General features: G+C 27.4%; 1 protein-coding gene across 1 annotated transcript in view; it reads left to right on the plus strand.

Moving 5' to 3' along the window:
- LOC111636909 (tRNA selenocysteine 1-associated protein 1-like) overlaps positions 1–18,300 on the plus strand; it is a 47,812-nt gene extending 29,512 nt beyond the window's left edge. Inside the window, exons 6-7 of the mRNA XM_023382296.1 lie at positions 17,786–17,889; positions 17,970–18,300. Coding sequence (XP_023238064.1) covers positions 17,786–17,889; positions 17,970–18,121 — 256 coding nt within the window. The 3' untranslated portion in view covers positions 18,122–18,300. The remainder of the gene's footprint in view (positions 1–17,785; positions 17,890–17,969) is intronic.
- Positions 18,301–21,891: the final 3,591 nt, after the last annotated feature.

The raw sequence follows: 21,891 nt of genomic DNA on the forward strand, positions 1-21,891 counted from the left end.
GTAAGATTCAAAATAAATTTTATTATATCAGTCTTTGTTTTAATGATATTCTACTGTATATATTTTTCTGTGAGAACTTGTATGCAAATATAACCAAATATTTTCATCAAATTTTATATGCAAATTATGAAAAAAAATGTTTTTTACAAGAAACTGTTAATACTACGATGTTGTAATTAAAATGCCTGAGTGAATGAAGATTTGCAATTTTTGTCAAAAAGAAAACACTTTGTTTAATAAAATGAATAGAAAATAAATGAAAAAGTACTTACTAAAATATACACACACTTCAGGAAAAAAAAAAAAAAACAGGAAAAACACAGATTGCTCTGTAAGTTATGGAATGGAATCCTTCCATTTGAATATGTTAAGATTGGGGAAGACACTTTTATTGGATGAAGGTCCAATTGACACAAATCTTTGTAGCAGTATATCTGACACAAATTTTCTATTTATTGAATACAAAATTACTTGGTTATTATATATGTTGATCATATGTATAAAATCAGTATCTGTTTTTCTCCCCACCTTAACCAAATATATAACAAATATATATTGTTGACTTTAAGGTATTTTCTTTATAAACAACAACATAAATTTGGTTTTATTTAAATTTTAATAACTACTAGAATTAAATGTTACACTAACCCAAGTTTAATCACATAACACTGTCTTATTATTATTTATAAATCACTATTTGAATCAGCACAAAATAAAACCTGAAATTATATTCAATAATTGCCTATATTTTTAAATGGTAAATAATAAATTCTGAAATACAGTCATTAAAAAGAACTTTCATTTTACAGTATTAAACCAGTATCCAAAATTACAGGAATTTTGGATAGTGGATGTTTGTGTTATAAATTACCACAAGCATATAGAGCAACGTATATTCTTTTAATGCATGATTTTTTTTTCTTTTTGGAATTATTCTTAACAGTTTGAAAAATGGCATCATTTTTCATAAAAATAATATTTAGATATTGTAGAAATTGGTTGTTTAGCAGATATTCTTAATATTTCATACTTTTGGCATTTTAATGATAACACTTTTGAGAAAAGACTGTTGTTTATTCTGTATTTCGTAGTTTTATTTTAATTCACTTACATAGACATATAGATAGATAAATATAAATGCATATTATTATACAGTACAATCTTTTCAAGATATAAATAAAATTACACAGAATTTTTTACAAAATCAGATTAGTTTAAATTAATGATTACATATTTAAATTTATTATAAGCATATGTAAATTTGGTTAGTTTTCAATATAGGTTATTTGAAAAGTGTAAGTTTAATCTTATTCTTTTTGTAATCCTCTATTAATGATTTAAATTAATAAATTTGTATAGTGTTTTTATATTTGTATTAATTAAGTTTCTGGACAAAGAATAAAATTGACAATGAATATTTATTGTATCAGTGATTTATTACCAAGAATTGTATTTAGTGGCACTGTATGTATAATGTTTAGATCTAAATAACATTGATAATCTTTATCAAGAATAATGCAGTGGATTAAAAATAGACAAAACAAAAATAATAAATTGTTTTTCAATCTAGCATGGATTTAAAATTAACAAAAAATAGTTTGATTGCTTTAATTTCTAATCTGGCTGGCTTAACAAGCTAAAATACATTATGAAAGAAAATGTATAAACAAACTTAATTGTTACATCTCTATGGCATATGCATGAGAAATTTGAATACCATTGAAATAATTCTAATTAATAAAAAAGAAAATAAAGGGGAAACTAATGATAATATTAAAGGCTAAAAAATAAGTCAGTAGACTAAAAGGAACAGTTGAGATTTATGCAGACACAAATCACTAAAGTGAAAATTGATTGGTTACCATCAAAATAGATAAATGGACAAACTGTTTACTATAACATGTAAACTGGAAATCAAAAAGAAAAGTTTGTGCAAAAAAATAACTTATAAATATAGAATGTTTTTGGGCTGCAATTTGAATAAAGTGTAGACCAATAAATTTTCTGTTTGTCTGGCTGTCTTTCCTTAATCTTGAAAAGAGTTAGATAGGTGAAAGAGAAGACCGGATATGGACTATTAACTATATACAAACTTTTGATGCAAACCAGAAGTCATTATTTTAGCTCAAAAATTTTCCACAGAAAAGTGTTAGATAGATGACCAGCACGACACTATTGTTAAAGGAATGGTCTGATGTACTGTACAGTGGCAAGATATTACTAATTTTAGGTGGAGAGCATATATTTTAAATTAAATAAATTAAAAATATGATTAAAAATTGCAGCTCAACATTATTGTAATGTCACAATAAATAATTGCTCTTTATTATTGATCTAAGTAAATTGTTTAACACTGTGTGGTTGATTGTAAAAGAATATAAAATCATTAAATGGAAAATATGCATTTCTCTTAATTTTAATCATATGTGAAAGAGCAAAAATGCATTACTGGTTTGAAATGAATTTTAATATTTTTAATAAAATTATAAAAAATACGACATTTTCACAAAGATGAGAACCTTGTTTCTGTCAGTCTTTCTGCCGTTTCACTTCTACACCATCAGCGATCCTTAAGACAATTCACAAAATTTTCTGGGGATGACCTTCCTTTTAAGGCTACTGCCTCCACAAAAAAAAATGTAAAAACAGGCAAAGCGTCCTCTGGTGTTCGTTGCCACTGTCACAATATCACATTTTAAATAAAAAATAGTAAAAACCGCCGGCCATGTCTTTTTACTATTTTTTATTTAAAATTTTGAATTTTAATAGTTTGAATATATTACCTAATTTTTATGCACTAGTTTCAAAAATTAATCTGAGTCATGTTCTAATTTAAAAAATAATCATAAATTCTTTTAAATAATTTATAATACTTAAATTACTTCAGATTAAGTTTACTTTTAAGTTATCCAACATACCAATTAAATGATTTGCATAGAGGATGAGAATCAATTTTTTTTTCAAACAAAATAATCTTGTATGTAATGTTTTTAACATCTCATTGACTTATAAAAAGTTATAGCAAGAGAAGATCAACCTAAATCAGTGTTTCTCAACCTCTAATGAATCGTCACCCCCTTCAGTAAAACTGTTATGTAGTATAGCCCTCTTTACTACAAAATTCCAATGCTGAGGGCCAAGACTAACGCCAAATTCGTACTGCATTTAATAGACTAGTGTAATGTTATATGTTTAATTATTGTACGATATAATGAATAAAATATCTAATTATTCTTAATATAATGTTTTACTATATTGGCCAGAAAATTGTTTTATGCCCCCCCAAAAAATATATATATAAATTGTTACTAATTGCCTCCTCAACATGGAAAAACACCCACATGGGGGTGACATTGCCCCTGTTGAGAAACACTGGCCTAAATGGTGCAAAAAATTTAAAATAATAATAATTTTAGAAAGCCATTGAATGAGCATATAAACTTAGATGAAATCCATAGTAGTAGTAGTACAGCTTATGATCATCAGTTTTATTTTAATAGTGAGAAGCCATAGAGTATGTGTAGCAGAAGACAAATGAATAATAATCTTTTACTAAAAATGATTTCATATTTTGGATCAATAAAATTCTCATTATTTAGATGGTTATACCAATGAATGCATGTCTATATGGAAGAGTTTAAATTCATGTGTGAAATAGCCTGTATTTTCAAGCTAGATCCTTAAACAATATTTTACCTTTCAAAATAATTATTATATAATGAAAGTTTATTGCCTTTCCTGACTTAATTTAAGGTTGTGAATTTAAACATTTTTTAAAAAATTCAAAATTAAATCAATAATCGTGAGAGCTATAACACACTTTTGGTAAACCTTTATAAAACTATCTGTTACTCTTATAATTCTCAGAATTTTATTTAACTTCTACATTTGCCACAAGTTGTGTAGATAATTAAATTAGTGAATTAATTTTGAAACTGTGATATTTTGTGATAAATGAAAATTGGATTATGAAAATAAATGCCCTAACTAACAAAATGACATTAATGTGTATATTTAATTCAAAAAATACATCCATTGAAAGCATTAATTCAAAAAGAACACAAGAAAATATGTAAGAAGTTTTCTGTTATGAAATCAATATTTTGATAGCTTGATAAAATAAATTGATAATTTTTGTATTAACAAGTTTTTATAGGTTATTGGATGATGCAAAAATTCTATATGTTAAGTCAAAATAAATTTGATTTTAATGCAAATTCTATTACATTTTTGATAAATATCACAAAACATATTGCTTCATTTAAATAGAGAATTATCATTTTATATGGAAATTTTTTTTTGTTCTTGTTGAAAGAATTGTTTAAAAATTACTGAAAATTCATTCAAATAATAATTTAATTGAAATTCATAATATATTAGAATTACCTGTTGCTTTGCAAAGATGTATTCCTAAAACTTGTTACATTGGATAAAACTATTGTTGACAAAAAAGATTGGAGAAAATCTGTATGAGATTTAATAAAAATATAAAAATCAGAATAAAATTGTAATTATCATACTTTTCTGTATAAGAATCATATACAGTAAGACCCCACGTTACTGTATATGTATATTTTCAATGTATAGTTGTTTTGAATTTTACATTTTATTGTCCTTTAAAAAAATACTCACTCTGCCAGAATCACTCTGCACTTTTAGTACTATTCTCCTAAGTCACTCTTTTTTCTAATTGTTCAAGAACACTGCTGCAATAGATTTTCTAAATTTTGGTAAGCAGTCTGTTTATCTCTGAATATATCTCTAGAGAAGCATATGCCTTCCTTTAACCATAGATTTTCAGATATATACATTAAAAAAAAATACATAAATGCACAGATCTTTTTCTGTTTTAGATAATCTATAATAACTACCTCCTCTTCTCAAATTGGTCCTTGCTCTTCAAAAACCTTTAGACTTCTGTCACAAGACAGTTAAAAGAACTAGGATATATTTAACTATTTCTATACAGTTTTTAATGAAATTTGTAACATTTTAGTGGGAAATCCTGATATATTTCTGACAGTAAAGTCTTCAATTTAATTTTTTTGAAGGGAATTAATATCTAATCAATGAGATGTTGGACTTCATTTGTATAAGTGTAATTTGTATAACTTCATTTGTTATGATATTAAATGTAGCTGGGATTGGTTTACATAACAAGCCAGCAATTACAGTGGGCATAAAATTAACATTTTTAATAGTAATTTTGGAAAAATCAATGAAATACATGTCTATATATTCTATCTTCTTCTTCTTCTTCAGCTTTTCCCACACTATGTAGGGTTGCTGTTTCTGATGAGTCGTCTCCACTGCTCCCTGTCCTGGGCTGCCTCCACATTCAGATGCTTTTCTCTCAAGTCCTCCTCCACAAGATCCATCCACCTTTTCCGCGGCCGTCCCCGCCGCCTCCTCCCCCTCACTCTCATCTGCATAACCTTCTTCCCTCCGTACCACATGACCAAACCACTTCAACCTCGCTTCCTGTATCTTTGCTTCTATGCTCACAACTTTCACTGTCCCCCTCACACATTCATTTCGAATGTGATCCCATCTCGTAACCCCACACATCCAACGGAGCATCCTCATCTCCACCACCTCCATCCTTTTGACATGGGCTATATAGAATATATAGATATGTCTATATATTCTATATGAAACAATAATTATTTACTGAAGAATATATAGAGATATGTATTCTGTTGACATCAATTATTGGTATTTAAGTGTTTTTTTTTATTCGTACATTCTCTTTGTGTAATCACAAATTAACTTAACTGTGTGATCATCAATACCTAGTACTTGATCTTGATTTCACTTTCTTAATACAATAATTGAATTGTTTATTTTAGCTGATGCTAACTAATATAAATAGTATTGATATGACTGTAGAATAATAGCATGCAGTATCACTGATGCTGCACACTATTATTCTGCAGTCATGTCTTTACTTTTCTTCAATATATTAATAGAAAAATGTTGTTAAGGTCTTACATGTTTTCAAAGTTATCTGTTCCATTAGAAAAAAAGACAAATATTTATTGAAGCACAGAATTTTACATTATACTTCTATATTATTTGCTTATTTACTAAGTACATCAGATAATCTATTAAAAATACATTTAAATAAGTGGACGGATTTTACTGGCTTATTGAACAAATACAAATGGACCCCGACGTGCAATTAACTGATTGCCCCTATAAGTCGGCTTCTTACAGAAACACAGCTTCCCTATTATCAAATGTCACAGCACACCACTGTCAGTACATGGCTTCTTATTTCGTATCTAAAATCATGTGATAATATAATGTTAGTCTGACTACCATGGATATACAGTAACTCACAAGCTATGTGCAGCTCTTCTAGACTCTTATTGCAGTTTCTATATACTTATACAATTTCTTTTTATAAACTTTGTACCTACTACTTAAACATAGCTTTTTATTAGTTTTCTGTAGTGTACTATCACATAGTGTAATATACACAGAGATTGTATGTGTAAGTCACAACTTAATCTTCAATAGGCAACTGNTATTAATTTAAGTCAGATTTCAAATTGTTTTTCTAAGCAAACTAATTTTTGAAATATGCTTTTGTATTTAATACATAATATGCATTTGAATTTTCTTAATTTGTTGATGTATAATATTAACAAAAAACATGCAATAAAGAAAAAAGCATTTTATGACATCAGTGATTATAAAATTGTCGATGAATCAAAACCTTTCTTGCAGATTTTATCTCAGATTTCATCTAGATCAGTAGTTCTCAACCTTTTGAAACCATGGAATACTATTCATACACTTTTTATTGTGTGGAGCATTTGCATCAATATATTCAAAAATTGATAAGCAATTCTGTGTTTACTATTGCAATGAAGCAATAAACTAATAATCTTTATTGTATTGAATAAAATAATATGTTTTGGTATATTCAGTAAATTTGCAATATAAAAAGTTTTTTCCCCTATGGAGCATTTGAGCAAGTCTACAGAACACTGGTTAAGAACCACTGCTCTAGACAAATGTGGCTTATTTCATCTCCATGTAACATTTAATCCATTTGTCAGGACAAATAAGAATTTGTGCATGCTATTTTTGTTAATACTATATCTCCTGAGAATTTCTTGTACTTGATAATCTTGACGTAATGAACCTGCCACCAGACTATCAAATCTAACAGCAAAACAGTATGCTGTGTGTATTCAGTTTTAACAAATTTTCAAAGCTTGAAACTACCATGTACTGTATATCTAACAAATTTAATGTGCATTTTTGAATCCACAATTCTAATTACTTTGGGAACAATTTCTTTTGGCATACAATTTTGAATACTCTGTACACTCAAAACAAACATTTTGAAATTGACTGTTTGCTACATTTGAAATATCTGATAAATGTGGGAATGTTATTGAGAGAAAGATTGAAATTGTTGGCATTCTGATTTTTACATCTTGTCCAAAATTGCATTGTTTTAAGCATTGATAAATGATGATCAAAATTTGAAATCAAAATCCTTATGGACCAGTCCTTTTAAGACACGGATTTTAGGTAAGATTTCAATAGTAAAATAAATTATACTATTGTAATATTTATCCAATCTTTAACACACTTTTCATTTTCATTCTTCAGATCTGTTGGCAAAAATCTGTCTTATTTAAAAAATTCCCTTTTATCTCGAGAACTAAATATTATCAGGACCATTTGAATAATTTTGGCAACTAAGGCAAGCCTAAGAACAGCATGAATGTATTTACATTTCTATAAACATTATGATGCCTCTTTATTATACCTTGGTGTTGGAGGCAGTTGCCTTTCCACCTCATCTATTGGCACAAACCTGACTATTATCTAGAATTACATGGTTTGATAAATATTAGCCAATTCAAACTACAGATTTCTTAAATCTCTTAATGGCAACTCTTCTTGAGACATTTTGTGATTGTATTTATAATGATACCATACCTAAGACCAGTTTGAATTTTATTGATCTGATTTATTATTTTAACAAATTACAGATGTACTGTATATCTTGTCTCAAATGGTCAATGTTTTAAATAATTCTGAATTTAGAACATCAGCTTGTAAAAGCCTACATAATTCAAAAAATAGAAAAAATTCTGCTTACGTAAATTTATATTGCTTAATAGACTTTATATAATTTTCTTAATTATGGTCAAATTCTGTTTAACCTGTTCTCTGTTGGACCTGAGATAGTGAGTTCCTTCATCAGATGTCACTACTTGTCATGTTTATCAAACCAAAACTAACTTTCAAAATATGGTTTGTTTTTGTTTTTACATTTTTTCATGTATCTGTTTTGTTTGTACAAAATAAAAAATATTCTGGATTGATACAATAGCCACAATTATTTTATTTATTTTTTTCTAAAACGTGTAATTTTCGTTTGGGTTAAAATTGAAAAATATTCAATATGAAGTGACATATGTTGGAGAAAAATTTAAACATGCGGCAGGTTAATTTGGTTCTTGGTTGTACATGTTTTGCACTTTTACATTACAAATTTTCTGCAGGGTACTTTCTCTGTTATAGAACATTTTAGTTATATATTCTACATTTATACAATTGCTTATTCATTATTCACTTTGAAATGGAAAAAATTAAAGCAATTATTAAAAAGGTGAAAAAGCAAATTATGTGTTCAGTTTGGGTTAGTTCTAACCGACAGCAAATCTCTAGCAAATGGAAAAGCAGAGTAACATATAACACTGTTTCTGACATTTTCCTGTATAGCAAGTCGTTCTGCCAGTCAAACACATTGAACATTTTCACTTTGCATATTTTGTAGTGTAAACCAATTTCACTAAGCAAATAAAAATTTCCCGCCAGTTTATTTTATTATTTTTTTTCACTATTTGCTGTCAGTATGAGCTAACCTTTAGAGTGACTCTTTATTGTTTCACTTCACTGAGTAGTGACAAATTCATCGAAAAACAAAAAAAAAAATTTGCCAAGTTTTTAAAAGTACAGAACTTAAAAGGAAAAGTAAACTCCATGTGAAATTATGTTTTCTTCAAATGTATTATACATGCAGTAAATTGAGACTATTTTGTTAAGAATTACACATGCAAATTCAGTTATATAATGTTAATTTGTGTTGTGCCATACTTTTGTGATAACTATATTCACTCTGCAAGAAATTCAAAACTAGCTTCACTTGTATATTTTTCTCAGTTTTCTTGAGAAATGTATAAATGGGGTTTGGCTTTACTGAGTTTTTTTAATATATTTTTGTAAATAAAAATACTAGTTTCACATTGCCAGTGTTAATAATGCACATATTGCTACTTTTATTATTAGTTCAATAGATTACTCATTATTAACAGTTGGTCCAGTATCAATCGGTGCATTTTTTCTAATATAAATATTCACCATTCTAACAATTCCAAATCAAGTATCCAAATCCAACAAACAATATTGTTTATTCGATTTGGATTTTTAGTCTGTCAGATACATTACATTTTTTTGGGCTATGCTAGTATGCTGTAACAGAAACAAGTATTATAGGTGGATAATAGTAACATGCAGCCTAGTAGATATATCAAGTGAAAACCTAAGAAATTTTGCTGGATGGTTACAACAGTGTGTTAAGTATTCACAGAAATTTTTAAGATAATAAACAGAAAATTCATTGAAGTGAATGGCTGTTGCCAGAGGCAAAACTGAAGGTGAGAGTAGATTAACCAACAATACAATATTGACCTGAGCAATTTTTATTAATTCTGTCTAAAATTCAAAAATATTTGATATTTTAGTAAATGAGAGATGATTTTTGACAAACGCCTTGTATGGCTATATTAGATGCAGTTTCATAAATATAAAATTTATTAAGATAAATCAGTTTTTTGTTTTTTTTTTTTTTTTGTGTGTGTGTGTGTTGGCAAGAGAATGAAAATGAATTAGATTTTTAAAAATTCGTTAGAAAAGCATGTACTATAATAAAATTTCCAAATAAAATAAGCAATTTAATATACAAATTTATTATTGGAATAAAAATAGATGTATATTTACATAGCAAATTAAAAAATTTGAATTAAATTCAGTCAGTGGCGTGTCGTCAGTGCCGCTTTCCTTGTATTTTCTAAAAAATAAATACATATTGTGCAATTATTTTCATATTTTAATGTATTTTGGATTAATTAAAATTAATATTTTATTATAACCGCATAATGTATCTTATCACAAATTTCTATACTACATGTGAAAAAAACTATAAAATTGCTATTGTATATTGAAATATCAGTGTCAGAATGGAAGTGCTATGTGCAACTTCCAAACAGCCAGATTATACTCATTTGCACATGCTCTTTATAGAGCACCAATCTCACCTGTTTAGCTGGTGGAAGCTACACACATATAATGCTTCCAATGATTCTATCCAGGACTGGTTCTGGGCTGTTAGCCACCTGCCTGCTAGATATTTGGCCTTGCCCGATTACACGAATCACGAGTAGGTTTATAATTTAACCCAACCGATAAGAATTTACTGGTATGTTTTTATGATAGTTCTGTATAGCTGACAGGAGTTTTAAAAAATCCATTAAAATATTTGATATTTTTATTCTGCTCTCTCATCTTATATTACTTACGAATTTCAATGTTAAACCAGTGATATTACAATTTCGTATGTCCATCTTTAAGGGGATGCACGAAAAAACGTGTTTCTTGTACAGTGTTAAAAAATTAACCGTTACTTTGGTAGCATCATTTACAACTAAATTTAATGAACGAGAGAGATGCACAAGGTACAGAAAAAGCTCTAGAATTTATTTTTCTTAAATTTACTGTTTATGTATCCATTGTCATAAAAATTTGTCTTTCCAGTACTTTCCCAAGACAACAAATATTCAAGTACAAAGTAATCGTTTTCGACTTATTTGTACTTTAGAAGTAGTTAAATAATTAAGAGATTAGGGACATAAATAAAAGAGCCGAAATTTTACTTAAAAGCTTAACTGAACCAATCTCTAGCCGAGTACAGTGGGGACTGATTTCTTTCTAATGTTAGATAATAAAGACAGAAATTTTTCCAGTTCAACGAGTGTGACCAAAAAGTTATAAATTTTGAAAATTTCTGGACCAGGTGTCCAGGTCCGAAAACAAATGACTATTAAGTTTGACAAATTTAGATTTTTACAGATATGGTGAGAAACGTTTAAAATTTACAACAACCCTGTTGCGTCTTTTGAGGTATACTAGTGATGCGACAAAAGAGGTATTTGACATTAACCAGTATCAGCACCCTTGGGATTTGGCATGCATGCACACACTGCATACCTCCAAGATCATCTCTGATTCCATCCATGAAGCCACTCGTAGGGAACAATTTTAACTAAGTGGATTGTTTTAATATTTAAAAAGTAAAGAATGTTTTATGTTATTTTTATGTACATTTCTTCACAAACTATATTTAATTATAATTTTCTGTAAAAGTATATTCATACAATTGAATATTTTGTACTGGGTATGTATAATTGTATATCCATCACACATTTTATTTTACAAAGTAAGTTAATAATTTTATTTTTAATTTTAGTTCGTGGCTAGCGATTTAGAATATAATTGTGATATTGAAAATTTATTTTAAAAGAATTTTGGCTCAAGACCATATAATGAAAAAGAAAACATTTTTAAAAGAGAAAGACAACGCCTAAATTAAATATAAATATGTCAACAAAAAAATTTGTCTGACATTTTCACAATAAAATTTATGAAGATATAAAATGGCTTTGTGAATGCATAGAAATGAAAAAATTGTTTTGTTGGCCTTGCCTACTATTTTCAAATAAAATTAGTGTGTGGAATAAGAACAGCTTTGAAGATTTAAATAATTTGAGTAAAGCTGGCAAAAGACATGAAAATTGTAAATGTCGCATCGATTCTCTTGTAAAATTGAAGCAATTTGGAAATCAAAGCTGAATAGAATTTAACATTAGTAAACAATATAAAATAAATATTGAGAATTATAACTTAATTACGGCTAATAGATATAACATATATTAATTTAGATATATTATATGTTTTTTATCAAAGCAAGAATTGGCATTTAGAGAGCATAGGGAATCTATTGAATCTAATAACAGAGGTTATTATTTGCTTATTTACTAAGTACATCAGATAATCTATTAAAAATACATTTAAATAAGTGGACGGATTTTACTGGCTTATTGAACAAATACAAATGGACCCCGACGTGCAATTAACTGATTGCCCCTATAAGTCGGCTTCTTACAGAAACACAGCTTCCCTATTATCAAATGTCACAGCACACCACTGTCAGTACATGGCTTCTTATTTCGTATCTAAAATCATGTGATAATATAATGTTAGTCTGACTACCATGGATATACAGTAACTCACAAGCTATGTGCAGCTCTTCTAGACTCTTATTGCAGTTTCTATATACTTATACAATTTCTTTTTATAAACTTTGTACCTACTACTTAAACATAGCTTTTTATTAGTTTTCTGTAGTGTACTATCACATAGTGTAATATACACAGAGATTGTATGTGTAAGTCACAACTTAATCTTCAATAGGCAACTGAAAGCTTAAAGCACCAGTAAAGTAACAGTGATATTTAGTATAGTGTATTATCTATGGTATTTTAAGTATATATAAGGCATTCTCATATTTCTGATACAGAGTATGGCTCTTGTCATGATAAGGTTTGGTCATCCCTGCTTTATACTGTTGAAATTCTGAAATCATGTTTGATAATAAAAGCACAAGATGTAACAAAAACTATGAAAAAGTTCATAGTTTTTGGACATATATGTATAGAATCTTCAAATCATACTTTTATTATGTATGAATGTTTGTTCATTCAAATAATTTTTAAAATTTGAATTTAATTTTGTTAAGAATTTACTATAATCGTTGAAATATNCTCTGATTCCATCCATGAGCCACTGGTAGGGAGCAATTTTAACTAGGTGGATTGTTTTAATATTTAAAAAGTAAAGACTATTTTATGTTATTTTTATGTACGTTTCTTCGCAAAACTATATTTATTTATAATTTTCTTTAAAAGTATATTCATACAATTGAATATTTTGTACCAGGTATGTATAATCGTATATCCATCACACATTTTATTTTAACAAGTAAGTTTTTTTATAAGTTTATTTTTAATTTTAGCCCTTCATGGGCTAAAATTAGCTAGCCCATGGTGCTAGCAATTTAGAATGTAATGGTGATATTGAAAATTTATTTCTAAAAAGTTTTGGCTCAAGACCATATAATGAAAAAGAAAACATTATTAAAAGAGAAAGACCAATGCCTAAATTAAATATAAATATGTCAACAAAAAAATTTGTCTGACATTTTCACAATAAAATTTATGAAGATATAAAATGGCTTTGTGAATGCATAGAAATGAAAAAATTGTTTTGTTGGCCTTGCCTACTATTTTCAAATAAAATTAGTGTGTGGAATAAGAACAGCTTTGAAGATTTAAATAATTTGAGTAAAGCTGGCAAAAGACATGAAAATTGTAAATGTCGCATCGATTCTCTTGTAAAATTGAAGCAATTTGGAAATCAAAGCTGAATAGAATTTAACATTAGTAAACAATATAAAATAAATATTGAGAATTATAACTTAATTACGGCTAATAGATATAACATATATTAATTTAGATATATTATATGTTTTTTATCAAAGCAAGAATTGGCATTTAGAGAGCATAGGGAATCTATTGAATCTAATAACAGAGGTTATTATTTGCTTATTTACTAAGTACATCAGATAATCTATTAAAAATACATTTAAATAAGTGGACGGATTTTACTGGCTTATTGAACAAATACAAATGGACCCCGACGTGCAATTAACTGATTGCCCCTATAAGTCGGCTTCTTACAGAAACACAGCTTCCCTATTATCAAATGTCACAGCACACCACTGTCAGTACATGGCTTCTTATTTCGTATCTAAAATCATGTGATAATATAATGTTAGTCTGACTACCATGGATATACAGTAACTCACAAGCTATGTGCAGCTCTTCTAGACTCTTATTGCAGTTTCTATATACTTATACAATTTCTTTTTATAAACTTTGTACCTACTACTTAAACATAGCTTTTTATTAGTTTTCTGTAGTGTACTATCACATAGTGTAATATACACAGAGATTGTATGTGTAAGTCACAACTTAATCTTCAATAGGCAACTGAAAGCTTAAAGCACCAGTAAAGTAACAGTGATATTTAGTATAGTGTATTATCTATGGTATTTTAAGTATATATAAGGCATTCTCATATTTCTGATACAGAGTATGGCTCTTGTCATGATAAGGTTTGGTCATCCCTGCTTTATACTGTTGAAATTCTGAAATCATGTTTGATAATAAAAGCACAAGATGTAACAAAAACTATGAAAAAGTTCATAGTTTTTGGACATATATGTATAGAATCTTCAAATCATACTTTTATTATGTATGAATGTTTGTTCATTCAAATAATTTTTAAAATTTGAATTTAATTTTGTTAAGAATTTACTATAATCGTTGAAATATTTACTTTCAACTATTTTTTTACACAATTTATTTTATTAATACATCACAATATTATTTTTAACTAAATTTTTTTTTCACGTGAAAAGATATATAAAAAACATTTTAATTTTATTATTTCAAAATAATAACTCAGGCATAATGAAATGAATGGTGACTAGAATGATATTTTTTTATTAATTCAAATTTTATTCTTTTTGTAGAAGAAAAATCTCCTGATTTAACACAAATTAACTTTCTTATTCAAAATTAATATTTATTTCAGGTATCAAGAAGAAATTCTGAAGCAATTTTGTTTTATATAGAAAAGAACTAAAAATGTAAAATCATATAATAAAGTTACAGTGAATTTTAAAAAAATTCTTTGCTCATTTGATTTCATTTTTTTTTTATCACAGTTAGTTGTTGCTGTATTAAGGTAGGTATTTTTCTAGTTGATGTATTAAAACGTATGTTGTACTGATATGAAAAATTTTTTTCCCATTCACACAACTTTGTACATTTAAAAAAAATGCAATTATGAAATTAAGAATAATAATAAATTCTCAAATATATCTTGCTGTTGTCAAGTTAAAGATCTGTTTTTAATTTGGTTTTAAAAAAATTATTAAGCATTTACAGAAATGAAATTTATGTAAATCTTGATACTTTGCAAATTAATAACAAGATAATTACACTGACAATTAAAGAACAATTGCTATAAAATGAAGGTTACATAAAAAAGAACTTGCTTTAAGAATTAAATTTTATTGATAAATATTAAAATGTTAGATAAGTCAATCGTGTTTCTGTTAAACATTAAATTATATCATAGGCAAGTTCTCCCATTTTAGTCAGTTGTCCAAAATATCCCAAAAAAATGAATCGTCTGAAAAAAATGTTCATCAAAGGGTATATGGGATGATGCTCTGTTTCCTCGTAGGTGGCATTACTGTCACTAAAACATTTCAAATGGAAATTTGCGCATTCACATTTATCTGATACTTCAGCTACCTCTGTATATTAATAATAATAAATAATAGCAATAGTAATATCTTTATTGTACAAAAAAAATAAATTCAGAAGTTTATATAAATTTTATTTATATCAGCAAGTCACTGCATTGCACCAAGATGAAAAATTCAAAAGTTATTGCTTGCAGAGTTGCTATTGTAAATAAAATTCATACAAACTTTTGTGTTTTTTGTACAATAAAGATGATATTGGTATTATTAATATGCAGATTCAGAGGCAGCTACAGCCTGTCAGATATGAATGTGAGCACAGATCTATTGAACTAAAAAAAATTCCAATGTTCATAATTTCCAATAGATATATCATTTGACCAAAGTGTTCCAAATAAAAATTTTAATTTTTCCTCATAAAATTTGAAAATATAATATAAAAAGAAAAAGGAAACAAGGGGTCCATTTGTCATGTTCGTTTTAGCAATAATAGTGCCATCTTGTGTTCCTCTTGACACACTATTTTTTTCATAAGATGCATATTTTTTGTGATATTTAGATGACTGATTAAAATGGGGCACAATAATACTGTGTCTGTATACAGTATTATTGTGGTGGACTAAGTGGTTTATTTAAAATTTTTTTTGTGTAAAATGTTTGTTTTAAACAATTTGTGTTTATAATAAAATATAGATCCTATCTGAAAAGCAAATTTTATTTGTTTTTATTATAAGAATGATAGAGATGAAATATTTCCTAATTTATAAAATATATAGCAATGGTTAATTACTATTATTTAAATTATGAAAGTTTAAAATTTTTGTAGACAAATCTTAATTGTTTCATTCAATAGTACAGAATGAGTTGATAGGTCAAAATGATTTATTAATTTTACTGATATTTAGCAATTATGTATATATAAGATGATATATATGAATGTGTAATTAGGCTTGATTTGAAAAACGTGAATATGAACCAAAGCAAGATAAAATGTTGATTGTGTTGTTTCTAGTTTAAACTTTCCTAATAGTCAAATCTTGATACAGCACTACCCTTGTAAAGAACTAATAAAGACTTGTGTGAATGGATTTTCTTCCCATAAATGTTAGATACATTTAGTATCTATTGTTACTGAATTATACATTCCCTGTTGCAAATATCACCAAATCATATGGTTCAAATTTAAACTTGTATAGACCTTATTATTACATATTCTAATTGTTTTGAGCGATTTCAGTTTGTTACTACATTATTTAGGGTCAGTTTCTTAGGCAAACAAATGATGGTGCTAAATTGAAGTTGACTAAATACACAAAAGTAAAGAAAACTTTGCGATGATTAGTCAGATTATGCTATGTCATGCTACCTTGTAATTTTATTGTTTTTTATGGGAAAAGAGGGGTATTAATTTTGGAAGTTAATCATTTTTAACAACTAACTTTACACTTTTCTCCTCCCATATTTTAACTAATTACTACTACAATATTATAATTTTTATCATTAAGAAAGATTGTAAACATATTTATGCTTATTAAATAAGCATAAGTTTTTATGATGTTTTGCATCATTCAGTTTCCTAAATGATATATTTGTCAGAGTACTTTTAATACAGTTTTAAACTTAATTTTGATAGTTTCTTCATTAATTTAATTATTTTCAAAACATACATTGTAAAAATACAAAGTATTACAGACAATACAAATATGAATTCTTGTCTTTTCTTTTGTCCTCTTTCAACATCAAGGAACATAATCCACGCAGTGGAGTCGACCTTTCTAGACTCCGCTGTGTGGATCATGTTCCAGTGATGTTGAAAGAGGGCGAAGGAAAAGACAAGAATTCATATTCATATTGTCTGTAATTCTTTGTATTTTTACAATGTATTTTTTTGAAAATAATTATATTACGTTCTGGATTTTTAGAAAATTTTTTTTACAATGTAAATAATTTAATTCTGTTAATAGAATTTAATATTTTATCTGTCAATATAATAATTAAGCTTAAATCCATAAATTCTTATATATGTATTTAATGTGAAAATATTGCCTCATAACATGTATTGACTTTCGTTGATTGTAATTTATCTATTGCTACATTTTCTCTGTAATAGTAAAGTTCCAAAATAAATAAGTTAAAGTAAGAAAAAGTACTTGCCACTTATATTGTAATTATAAAATTGCTAGTTTTGTTGAAAAAATGTTTAAAGAATGTTTTGTCATGAGAATTTACACATTTTACTTGTCATGTGTCTGATTTCTAAAAGGAAGTAATGACAATTTATTCTGGTTTACCTGCTATTTTTAGAAAAGAGTATTCTCTCTTTGTGGGAGATCTGACTCCAGAAGTGGATGATTTAGAATTGTATAATTGTTTTTCATCTAGATATCCATCTGTCAAAGCAGCAAAAGGTAAAAAGTTTTATAGTGCTTTATCTATTTGAACATTTTATATTTCTAGTATTTTACTTATTATTTTTTCCTTTTATCAGTTGTATTGGATCAAGATGGAGTTAGTAAAGGTTATGGTTTTGTGAGGTTTACAAGTGAAATGGAATATCAGGCAGCTTTAGTCGAGATGCAGAATGCAGACGTGGTGGGTTCGAGACCCATTCGCGTCAGTGTAGCTACTCCAAAGAGGTAAGTACTGTTATGATCTATTAACAAAGCTAAAAAATTCTAGTTGCCATTTATCTTTTGAGCCTGAGTTTGGAAGTGTTTGTTTATTTTTTTGTTGTTCTTTGTTAAACTTTGCCTGAGTTATTTTGAAATTGAATTGATAAATATTGTGAATATAGATCAGTTTAAATAATCATACTAATTTATAATTTTAAAACATTAATAAATTTTGTATATATTTAACCCATCAGAAAAAAATGCCCTGTCTCTTTGATGATGAAAAATTCAAAAGTTATTGCTTGCAGAGTTGCTATTGTAAATAAAATTCATACAAACTTTTGTGTTTTTTGTACAATAAAGATGATATTGGTATTATTAATATGCAGATTCAGAGGCAGCTACAGCCTGTCAGATATGAATGTGAGCACAGATCTATTGAACTAAAAAAAATTCCAATGTTCATAATTTCCAATAGATATATCATTTGACCAAAGTGTTCCAAATAAAAATTTTAATTTTTCCTCATAAAATTTGAAAATATAATATAAAAAGAAAAAGGAAACAAGGGGTCCATTTGTCATGTTCGTTTTAGCAATAATAGTGCCATCTTGTGTTCCTCTTGACACACTATTTTTTTCATAAGATGCATATTTTTTGTGATATTTAGATGACTGATTAAAATGGGGCACAATAATACTGTGTCTGTATACAGTATTATTGTGGTGGACTAAGTGGTTTATTTAAAATTTTTTTTGTGTAAAATGTTTGTTTTAAACAATTTGTGTTTATAATAAAATATAGATCCTATCTGAAAAGCAAATTTTATTTGTTTTTATTATAAGAATGATAGAGATGAAATATTTCCTAATTTATAAAATATATAGCAATGGTTAATTACTATTATTTAAATTATGAAAGTTTAAAATTTTTGTAGACAAATCTTAATTGTTTCATTCAATAGTACAGAATGAGTTGATAGGTCAAAATGATTTATTAATTTTACTGATATTTAGCAATTATGTATATATAAGTTGATATATANTCACACCTGTACAGGAGAGAACAACAGGTACAATAAGCACTTTATCCATCCTCATATGAATTGGCTATTTCAGCATTGGACAGGTTTAATTGTAATTTGAATATTTAATAAAAAGGTATTATTAAAAATTTTTAGTCATCCTATTTGTGAATTGCTGGAAATTTATTCAGATTTACTTAAACTTGAAAATATTACTAGTTTACTCATCTAGACATTTTTCAGGGCGTTCACTCCAACTGTTCCAGGACAAGATTATTCAGCATATTATCAATATCAAACTGCTGCATATGACTATCAGAGTTATTATGCAGCTTGGCAAGGTTATCAACAGCAACAGCAGGCTGCAGCAGCAGCACAGCAGCAGCAACAGCCACAGCAGCAGCAGCAGCAGCAACCCGCCCAACAGTATTACTATACATACGATCAGTCATTGTATACCGCATATACAGATCCTCAGTATCAGCAGCATTTTCAACAGGTAATATCTTAATCTTACCCATAAGGTTTCCTTTATTTTGTGTATATATGTATACTGTATATATAAAACTGGTTTTTTTTCATTCGGCATTGTAGATGGTTGTAGAGAGAAACTATTGGGTTTAGAAAGCTCAAATTTTAAACTTAAGCCTTTCTCATTATCAATGAGGTACAGCAAAACTTCCTGATCGATAGATCAAAGTTCATTGGGGTATTCCATAGACCTATTCACTAGCATAAAAAATTTGTCCCAAAAAAAAAAATGTTAAAAATGACAGTTTGAATGTTACTGTGTTTATAATTTACAACAATTTGATTACAGATAAAATTTTTCTATTTATATAATTTATTTCCATGAGTAACCCTGCACGAACATTTTGATCAAAACAAACTGTTTTTTGACACAAGGAAATTTTTTTGCTTTAAAAAATTATAAGTACTTAAAATAAAATTAAAAATTTCCATCTGGTAGTAAATATGTGAAACACAGTGTGCAGAGTAATGTAGTGCCATCTATGAATGGAATGTTTTATAAAAATCATACGTTTTTAGATTGACAATAAATCATCAGGTAATTGTTATACGTATTTGCTTGACAATATATCATCAAATGATTGCATAAGGGTTAATTTATGATTATAAAAAATGAAATTGCATCAAAACAAATGAATTTTATTCAAAATGTTATTCAGAATAACAAAAGCTCAAATTTATGCAAATTAAAACTTTTTTAAACTTTTTTGATTTGGTGTATCAAAAGTGTCAATTGGTGATGCTTTCAGTTGTCACTGACTGAACTGTACCTCATTGTCTTATCTTGATGCAATAATACAATTATTAAACAAAACAACAATTGATATGCAAATAAAATCATCTGAGATGTAAAAAAAATTGGTCCAAGTAAAAACTTATGATAATTTAGATGACAGTCAAAATTTTTCTTGGGTGTTTACCTTTAGTAAAGATTAGCTTGGTGCTTCAAGCTTATCTTTACCAAAGAAAAACTTTAAGAAAAATTTTGATTGTTGTAAAATTTTACATCTCAGTGTTTTTCTTTGGATTTATATTGCCAAAAAAAAATTTTTGATCTGCAGTGGGACGTAAACGCACAACTTCTGCTTACTATGCAGATGCATTGCCACTTACACTACCAAATTTAATTAATTAATAATAAGAGAGAGATGGCACTTAAAATTTGCCTCTAGTACCAAATTACTTAGAATTTAATTATTAATAGTAGCAGTAAAATAGCCCAGTTCATTATGGCAATCATTTGGCCTTTATTTTGTTTCATATAAAATGTGGTGTGTTTTGAAAACAATTAATTAAGGTACAGGAAATTAAGGTAATTCTACTGTAAAATGTGTCCAGGTTCAATATACTGAATATATTTTACAGTAATATATTTGTGATTTGTATCTAGTTTTTTTTTCCTCTCTCCTCTCTCAGTTGATTTAGTTAGCAAAGAAATGACCACTAGAATTTTCACCATTTAGTTTCTTTACTTTCTTCTGTGGTTATTTGTAATCCAGGGATGCCACTATTAGGGTGCAGTCATGCTTTGCAGTTGTCTGTACAGCTTAAAATTACAATCTCATGGCTAAGTTTCTTGCAAAATCAATCACACTTAGAAATGAATCAAACAAATACATCCTTTGTCTTTTGTCAAAAAGAGAGCATTTTTAATTTTAATAGACATTTTACAGGAATTTGTGATTATGGATCAATTCTATTCATTGTTATTCCAGTTTTTTTATTGAAATTTGCTTCATTTTAAATAGTCATAATGACATAAACATGCAGATTGTTTGATTTAAGCTTTTAGGCTTCATACGATATTTAAGAAATTAAGTAAATAACAATATGAGCCTGCTGGTCTTATTATTGTAATTATCAGACTTATCACACATTTTCCGATTACTCTAGCACTCAGTATCCCATAATGCATTTTGACTTTCTATAGTCCTCTTCAGTCAAGTTACATACACAGTTTGACAATGTGGTATTGTAATTAAAACAAACAGAAAAATAAATTCATTACTCAGATAAACCAATGTATACATTACACCCACTATTATAACAATAACTATAAAAAACCTTAATAAAATTGCTGTTAATTTACCAAACACTGTCACCATACTTAATGTTAATTTTTCTACCTTACATATACTGTTGTGTGTCATTCAGTTCTTGATGTTATTTTCATTTTGGTATTTTCCTTATCTTCTTTTTCAAATCCATTATACTATAAAACAAAAAAACTGTCATACTTCACA

The sequence above is a fragment of the Centruroides sculpturatus genome, unplaced genomic scaffold (assembly GCF_000671375.1).
Source record: "Centruroides sculpturatus isolate CEXI.00-Female unplaced genomic scaffold, Cexi_2.0 scaffold128, whole genome shotgun sequence".
NCBI lineage: Eukaryota > Metazoa > Arthropoda > Arachnida > Scorpiones > Buthidae > Centruroides > Centruroides sculpturatus.